This window comes from Notolabrus celidotus, chromosome 18, assembly GCF_009762535.1.
Source record: "Notolabrus celidotus isolate fNotCel1 chromosome 18, fNotCel1.pri, whole genome shotgun sequence".
Taxonomy (NCBI): Eukaryota; Metazoa; Chordata; class Actinopteri; order Labriformes; family Labridae; genus Notolabrus; species Notolabrus celidotus.
Window position 1 is genome coordinate 31,572,542 of NC_048289.1, and position 9,122 is coordinate 31,581,663.

General features: G+C 39.2%; 1 protein-coding gene across 5 annotated transcripts in view; it reads right to left on the reverse strand.

Annotated features, from left to right (window-relative positions):
• LOC117830536 (pleckstrin homology domain-containing family A member 1-like) overlaps window positions 1-7,389 on the reverse strand; it is a 28,759-nt gene extending 21,370 nt beyond the window's left edge. For all 5 annotated transcript variants that reach the window (XR_004634795.1, XR_004634796.1, XM_034708686.1 and 2 more), the window contains exons 1-3: window positions 7,328-7,389; window positions 1,367-1,552; window positions 120-176 (exon numbers count right to left, since the gene is read on the reverse strand). Coding sequence is in view for 3 of the 5 variants with exons in the window: in XM_034708686.1 (XP_034564577.1) it covers window positions 120-176; window positions 1,367-1,507 (198 nt within the window). In the remaining 2 variants the exon portion in view is untranslated. The remainder of the gene's footprint in view (window positions 1-119; window positions 177-1,366; window positions 1,553-7,327) is intronic.
• Window positions 7,390-9,122: the final 1,733 nt, after the last annotated feature.

The window sequence follows — 9,122 nt, forward strand, 5'->3', positions numbered from 1 at the left end:
CAGTATCGTGTCGTGCCGTATCGTATCCTGTCGTAACTTACTATGTCTTGCCGTATCATGTGTACGTGTGTGTGTGTGTGTGTGTGTGTGTGTGTGTGTCTGAAGCAGAGGGGACTTACCTTGGAGATGTAGGTGAGTTTGAGAGACCCCACGTTCTCTGCACCTTTAGGCAGATTCTGAACAAAGAGAAACAAAAAGGTCAGAACAGCTTTAAACTCTGTCAGGATGAGAGTGCACAGCGCAGCTACACACAGAGAGAAGATGCCGACAGCTCGCCTCCACAATCAGACGCAAAACAAGAGCAAACTGCACAGAGCTGCAGAACTTTAAATATCAATAATACAATATTCTTCATGAATTAGACCTTTAGATAACTTTGCAGCCTGTTCTTACTACAATCTGTGAAGAAGGGTCAAAGTACACAGAGCTTCTTTTATTGGGTTACAGAGTATGATCTAAATGCTGCGTCAGAGGACTTCAGATACATGTTGAAGGGAGGTCATTCTTGAAAGTTGTAAGCATGAATGAGGATTCTAATAAATTCATAAAAAGTGCCAAACACCTTCATCAGCATGAGTCTGCAGAGTCGGAGGAATTCCCCAGCTGCAAATAATAAGATCCTACTGCTCCTACTTACCTTTGTCATTTCTGTTCCAGTTCCTGTTTGGCTGCTTTGTGTGACACACATGATTTACTGAACATTCACTTGACTGTCTTTTGCTTTTCCATCTTTAGAATGTATTTAAATGCTGTTAATGTCACTGTTTTGTTTTAGACTCTGAATGGATCTCTTTGTTTGAACGCTGCTTTACAAATTAACCCGCCTCGCCTTCATCCAACCATTTCAAAACCTGTGGTTAGCACAGCTCGGCCCGATACACCAGATCACTTCCTCTCTTCGTCTTTACCTTCCTTTCTCTTCTCACCAAAACATCACAGGTGGATGAACCTGCTGCTGAAAATAGACCTTTTTAAAATGCACCAGTTCCTCCTTTCTGACAAAGAGTTTCAAAGCTCACAAATGAAAGATCTTGGTTGTTGGATAGGCGGAAAGACGCTTTGGAAAGCTGTCCCTCTTTGCTTTTACTGAAGAACATAAACTGAATTGTTGGAGGATCTCCAGGGCCGGGTTTCAAGTCCCTGCAGGTCTGGTTTTATAGCGAACTGAGGTGAACTGTCAATAATACTTTCCCGGAAGAAGGAAGTCAGTCCATTAGCTCATTACTATATCTGACTGTCTGCTGAAAACATGTTTCCTCAACTTCAGAAAGAAGCTGAACTTCATTTTTATAACTGGATATGAAACAAAAAAGGGTCTAGAATCAGAATCCAGGCGTCAGGGTTCGGGTCGCCTTCTGGGTCTCACCTGTGGGTTGTCCATGAACCACAGCAGGCTGCCCTGCTGAGTGTCCAGGATGAAGTATCGCCGCAGGAACCGCCCGCTGTTCTCATTCTCCTCGATGTCCAGGAAGCCGCAGATGCGATTCTGTCGGTCCACATAAGGCATCGCAACCCCGACCAGCTCAGCCCGCCCTGGGGCATCACAGGAACGCTGCATGGAGGCGGGAGACACAGCGACAGTTATGTACCTCAAAAAAACTCCTTACTGTGCCTTTAATTTCACACGAGTGGATGCAGCATCTCTGCAACAAAACCAAACCTGGAGTTCAACACGTAAAAGGTTGAAGTGTTACCGCTGATGATGTGTCTGCTAAATATGCGGCGTGGTGACAGTTTGCAGCTTCCTGATATGCAAATGAGCGATACCCTGTCAGTCCCACAGCTCAGATTCAGACTAAGCACGTCCCCCAAGAACTGAAACACACCCTGCAGATAATTAAGACTCTCGAATGAGGATGTGCACGCAGAAACTCTCAGTTTCAGGGTTTTTGAAAGCTCCGTGCTGCAGAGGGTGGACGGTGGTCTGCAGAGAGTGTGTGACCTCCATGCACGGTGACAGAATTGGACACAGGAAGTGCGAGTTCAAGCATGCATGCATGCATCGGATTATTAAGTGACTGAAACCTGCAAACTTTCAATAACCAGGGCATGTGTGTGTGGGTGTAAGTTTAATGTTTAACAAGCTGCAAAGTTGAACACCACATCAACACACACAGCCTGAGACCTTGCATTATTATTCAGCTGCTCGCCTTGAGCTGACAGAGCGAGCGTCTACAGTTATAGATGGTGAAGTCAGCAGGTGTCACACTGTGGTTTAGGTACCTTTTCTCTCACCTGACACTTTCCACCACCCACTCCTTTCCCATTAAAGACGTGTAGCTTATTATTTTTAATTCTAATAATATTAACTTTAAAAACAAATAACTTCTGCACCTGACCTGAGACTGACCCGGCTTATTTACCTGCCACAGATTCTGATTCTGATTCCACTTTTTCACATGTGACATAAAAAAAGTAACAATGGCCAGAGAGTCGACCTGGACGGGGCCGCCGTGTTTTAAAACGCCATTGTTGTGACTCGTGCATCCGTTTCCCTCTTTTGCTGTTTACTCCCACACACACACACAAACACACACACACACACACACACACACACACACACACACACACACACACACACACACACACACACACACACACACACACACACACACACACACACACACACACACACGCACAGGGCCCAAAGATAAGGGTGAAGTTTTGGTAATATGTCTTGCCTTTGTTTCAAACAGACAACACTCAAATCTGAGCCTATAGCAGTCTGAGCCTATAGCAGTCTGAGCCTATAGCAGTCTGAGTCTATAGCAGTCTTGAGTCTATAGCAGTCTGAGCCTTTAGCAGTCTGAGTCTATAGCAGTCTGAGCCTATAGCAGTCTGAGCCTATAGCAGTCTTGAGTCTATAGCAGTCTGAGCCTATAGCAGTCTGAGCCTATAGCAGTCTGAGTCTATAGCAGTCTTGAGTCTATAGCAGTCTGAGCCTATAGCAGTCTGAATCTATAGCAATCTGAGCCTATAGCAGTCTGAGTCTATAGCAGTCTGAGTTTATAGCAGTCTGAGCCTATAGCAGTCTGAATCTATAGCAATCTGAGCCTATAGCAGTCTGAGCCTATAGCAGTCTGAGTCTATAGCAGTCTTGAGTCTATAGCAGTCTGAGCCTATAGCAATCTGAGCCTATAGCAGTCTGAGCCTATAGCAGTCTGAGCCTATAGCAATCTGAGCCTATAGCAGTCTGAATCTATAGCAATCTGAGCCTATAGCAGTCTGAATCTATAGCAATCTGAGCCTATAGCAGTCTGAGCCTATAGCAATCTGAGCCTATAGCAGTCTGAGCCTATAGCAGTCTGAATCTATAGAAATCTGAGCCTATAGCAGTCTGAGCCTATAGCAATCTGAGCCTATAGCAGTCTGAATCTATAGCAATCTGAATCTATAGCAATCTGAGCCTATAGCAGTCTGAGCCTATAGCAGCAGTCGTGTTTTAAAATGTCATTGCAGTGCAGCTGTTTCCCTCGTTTGCTGTTTCGGACACACACACACACACACACACACACACACACACACACACACACACACACACACACACACACACACACACACACATAACAGGACACATGCAGATTTTATCGAGGGCTGCAGATTCAAAGGTTTGCAGACTGTTCTGCAGAATGAAATAGCACCATTTTGAAATGTGTGATGTTTTTCTCTGCAGGGAAATACTCAGTATTTCTTTATTTTAATGCATTTGTCTTAAATATCAATATGTCATACTCCAGATAGGTTAGCAAAGATTATGTTCTCACTCTGCTGCAGGTTAATAAATAAAGAAGTGACAGATTTACAGGTAGGTGTGAAGGAAGCACGAGTAAATGAGTTTTAGTTTCCCTCCTTAAGATCTGCATTCTGTTTCAACACTGACGATGATTTTAGACATACTGGGAGTTTTATGAACATGCAAACACCGAGCCTGCACTGGCTGGGAAGTGCAATGTGAATTTACAAAGGATGGAACAGTTCTACAAAGTTGGAGACAAAAAAAAAACATTGTTACAAAATCAGGAACACTTTAACAAGCGACGGAATTTTTTTTTTAACAAACTACAGATTCTGGCAGAAAAGTTATGTACCAACAATTTTCTAAATAAAATACGTCTGTAATATGAAAATGTGCAACAGCAGGGGTATTAATTTATATTTGACATTAACAAACATGTTCCCACCAAGATATTTTGATTCAGAATGATAAGAAAACACTTCAAAATACTTTATCTGATTTCAAAATACAAGCAGCTAAATTTACCTGTGTTTTTTATTTTGAAATTCCAAATCAGATAATGCTGTGAACACATTTCAAGGTGTTCTCTTATCAGTCTGAATCTGAATTTTAGTGGCTCATTAATGTCAGATATACAGTTGTGCTCATAAGTTTACATACCCTGGCAGAATTTGTGATTTCTTTGGCCATGTTTCAGAGAATATGAATGATAAGAGAACATTTTTTCTTCTCACTCATGGTTAGTTGTTGGGTGAAGCAATTTTTTTATCAAACAACTGTGTTTACCCTTTTTATATCAGAAAGACAACAGAAACTACCCAAGAAACCATACATTCTGCCAGGGTATGTAAACTTATGAGCACAACTGTATTTAAATTCCCTGGCTGTTGCACATTTTCATATCACAGATTTATTTTGAAAGTCCTTGGTACATTCCTTTCCATCAGAATCTGCAGTTTGTAAAAATGTTTCATCCTTTGTGAATTAGTATTGCACTCCCCAGCCACCATACAAACCAAAGGATGTGAAGGAAAATTAAAGTCCCTTTTGTTTCACCCTCAAAATTATTATTTTACTATCATGGATGAAACCAAACAGCAATTTGGGTGTATTTTCTTTTTTTGTCATTATGCTTAAAAATCCCATAAAATCATGTTGGATTAAAGCCACATTGTGAGTAGGGCTGTACGATACATCGATTTAATCCATTAATTTTTGGTTTCAGGCGATTTCAAAAGAAGAAAATCTACATTTCCTCTGTAACATTCTCCGCTTCAAGCTAGACATGTAGCTGAAAGTTAAACTGCTTTTATTACTCTGGTAGTGTCTGCCCTTCTGTTACAGGCACTTTTCTAGGTTTGTATTTGTTTTCAGAGGCCTTAAAATTATATTGTATTTGAATTCAATGTTAGGGAAACTACATAATGCACTTTTAAAGAAAAGTTTACAGTTTGCACTTTTTTTTAGGTACAGTGTGTGGACGTAAGACTATTTAGCAATATCTTAAAGGTGACATATCATGCAAAATTGAATTTTTAATGGTTCTTTACCTGAAATATGTGTTCCCTGGCATGTCTACAAACCTCCCGAGAATGAAAAAAATCCATTCCACCCCTGTTTTGATTTCTACACCTTTCTGTAAATGTGTGTGAAACCAGCCGTTTCAGACTTCTGTGTTTTTGTTACGTAACAACAATATCCGGTCTGTAACAGGAAGTCAGAGCTCGGAGCTTGTTCAGCCCATAGACTGTATAAAATACAACTCAACCCCTCCTCCGTTTTTCATTACCTGCACAAATGTGTGCTAACAAGGAGCTTAGGAGGGAGGCATGCTAGTTGTAGGCTGTCTTAATAAACACAAAGGTCGGTTTTACTCCCCACGTCTGCAGATTTGAAGATCTAGTGGATGATTTTTATTTGTCATGGATAAGTGCTAGCGCTAATTAGCATAGCCACATAGCTATATGTTCATAGCTGTAGCTGTAGCTGTGTACCAAGACACACGTCGACATACTGACAAATAAAACAACAAGAAACACTAAATCTGTGACCAATCCTTCAGAAAAGGTCCTGCTGCCTTTCTGGCAGAGGTCGGTTTTAATCCCCACGTCTGCAGATTTGAAGATCTAGTGGATGATTTCTATTTATCATGGATAAGTGCTAGCGCTAGTTAGCATAGCCACATAGCTACATGTTTGTAGCTGTGTACCAAGACACACGTCTACATACTGATAAATAAAACAACAAGAAACACTAAATCTGTGACCAATCCTTCAGAAAGGTCCTGCTACAGGCGCCTCTCCATCAGGATCAGATTAAGAGGGTTGAAGTAACGCAGGTCTGTGAGCAGCCGTGTATATTCAGCCAACATGTAAACATTAGATCAACGTGCTGGAGAGCCGAGGCCACACCCACTTCCTGAGGGGGCGTGGTCAGAGAGAAAACAGACTGTTCTGATGAGGAATGAAGAAGAGGACTTTTCAGGCAGGCCAGAATCTGATTTCAAAGTGTTTTTTTGAGCATAAACTTTAAAGACATGTTTTGGGGACCTCTTAGACCAATATATGTTGATGAAAAAAGCCTGATATGTCACCTTTAACAGTCAGATTTTAGACTGAAATGCTTCCTAGCCCCACCCCTCCTGGGAAACAACACTGGCCTTTAATGAAAATAAGTTCCTGTGATGCCTGATAAGTATGATACTCCATTTGTCAAATCTTTACTATCAAAAAAGGAATATCAGTACAATGAATATTGTTTCCCATTCCTACCAAGTCTGTTCGGTCACTGTGTATTGCACACTGTACCTTTAAGGGGAAATTCAGTTTGCCTTGAACATTTTATTAATACAATTAAATCATGTGTAGATTTCTTTTTTCAGGAGAAAAACACAAAATCGATTAAAATGGTAAATTTAGTTTTTTATAAAAAAATAAAAAATCAGGGATTTTATTTCTAGGTCGTATCGCCCAGCCCTACTTGTGAGGTTATGTTTATATGTTGCAACACTCCAGGAAATACCTTTAAGGAAAATCTCTTTCCTCCATGAGTCAGAATAAAATGTCTATACAGCAACATACAGTTCATGTTAATGCATTATAATCATCATATTCAGTTTACAGTATGTTATGATGTATTATTGAATGATTATCTTACATTAGTTCAGATATCCAAAAATATTGTAACCACAATATTACCGTGACTTAATATCGTGTACCGTATCGTCAGTCTCCCCCTCACTAATCACCCTCTATAGGCCTGATCATGAAAACATAATCACACTGATATCGACGTGTTGTTACTACAATGTAACGCGACCGCTGACGTCATAGTCGTGCAGTTATCCAGTAATAACACACTGAGTGTAATGATCCATTAAACAGAGTCTCTCCCTGTGGAGATCAAACTGTTGTCACGGGCCTAAACACATCGACTGATTTCCCCTCGCGCCTCCTTTAACTCCTTGAACTGTTCGACTCTGTAAACCGGTTCAACAGATCCGGTTCAGACCGGTACCTGAAGGTGGTCCACAGAGTCGGACCGGGAGGACGCGAGCAGGCAGTAAAAGGAGCGGATTGTGGATTTACTTACACAGTTCGGCTCAGTCCGAGTCCAGTGTGGCAGCTGTCAGGCACCAACGTGAAGCTGGAGGTGAACAGCTGATATCACTTCCGGTACATGTTTTCAAAATAAGAGTTGATTCTATGTGTCCTTCAAATTAAAATCAGAATAATTTACCTGAAGCAGGGGTTCTCAAAGTGTGGCTCTGGACCCCTTATTGGGTCATATACACTTGTAGGGGGTCTTGAGATGTCGTTGAGAATGTTAATTTTTTTACTTATTTCCATTTTTTGTAACATTCATACATTCAACCTGCTGCAATTTTATCCATGCAATAACATACCTTACTATCTATTTATCAGATAGAAGTGTACATAGTTTTCTATTCTATTCTATCTTATTTTATTCTATTTTACCTTTATCATTACTATTATTATTAATATTATATTTTTAACTATGTTAGTTCATTGTTGTATTTTGTATAATAATAAGTTGTATCTTATTTGCAGAAGTTTATATACACATGAATGGGAAAAATAGTGTATCTGCTTCAATAAACAAAAATAAAACAAATGAATAAAAATAAATTAATTCAAGGTAAAGAAAAGGGTCACTTATCTGTCTCATTGTCACAAAATAATGATGTTAAAAAAATCAATAAATACAAATAAATTAAAAAGAAAACAAAGGATAATAAGTGGTCATCTTATTTTCTTTCTCTTAACTTATTCCTGTTAATAATTTTATATAAACACAAAAAAGAGCAGCTTTTTGAAATCTCAATTACAGAGCAGTAATATGCATAATATATATACATTTATTTATCTATTTATCTAATTATTTATTTATTTATTTATATTGCTTCAATCTGTCATAACCAACAGAATAATATTTGCCTTCTGCCTTTATTACAACTATTCACACCATGTGTAACATTTGTATGCACCTTTAATTTTTATTCATATCTTTATGTATCTATTTTTATTTTTCTTATTTTTACTTATCTAAACTTATTCTTAACTTATTAACTTTTTGACTTGTATTGAAAAGTGCTATACAAATGAAAGTATCATTATTATTGTTGTTGTTGTTGTTGTTGTTGTTGTTGTTGAATAAAGATGTATAAAGGTAGGTATTAGTAAGTTTATTTACTAGGCTAGGCTAACTCTCTCTAGAAATTTGAGTGTTTGCAATTAAATGTACATTTTAATATTTATTATCATCCTTTTAAAATCTAAAGTGGTGACAAAAATACTCAAAAATAAAACATCTGGCATCCTGTCACTTGTTTTAAATGCCTACTTGTAAACCGGAAGTGACAGAAGATATCTATATCCTGTGCTGCTTTAATGAATCTCTTTAAAGATCTTTAAAGGATATGAATATGTCAATAATAAAAAATGTTTTAAATGCATTGTTTGCATGCATTTCTCCTGAGCTTTTATTCTGAAGGCTCAGACTTCGTCCTCGCATTCTTTCCGCAGAAAGCTTGATTCAGATTTCCAACCAATCAGGTGCAGGAGTTTTTTTTTCCTCCCTGCTTTTCCTCGCAATGTCTAACGGTAGATGCAGTTTTATAAGTGCAGACCTAACAATGCTTCAGTCTACAGAGGTCACCAATCAGAGATCAGTGTGAGGACAGTCATTCACCTCAGGTCACCTCAGTGTGATATTCAGCAAGATGCATGTGCAAGTTTTGAATCACTCCAGTGTTGCATGACAGAAGAAGACAGGAAGCAGGACGTGACATTAAACAAGTGTGTTCTTTATTTGTCTGCATGACACGTGACAGCTCTGCAGGTAGATAGAGAGTCTGAAAGGAAAC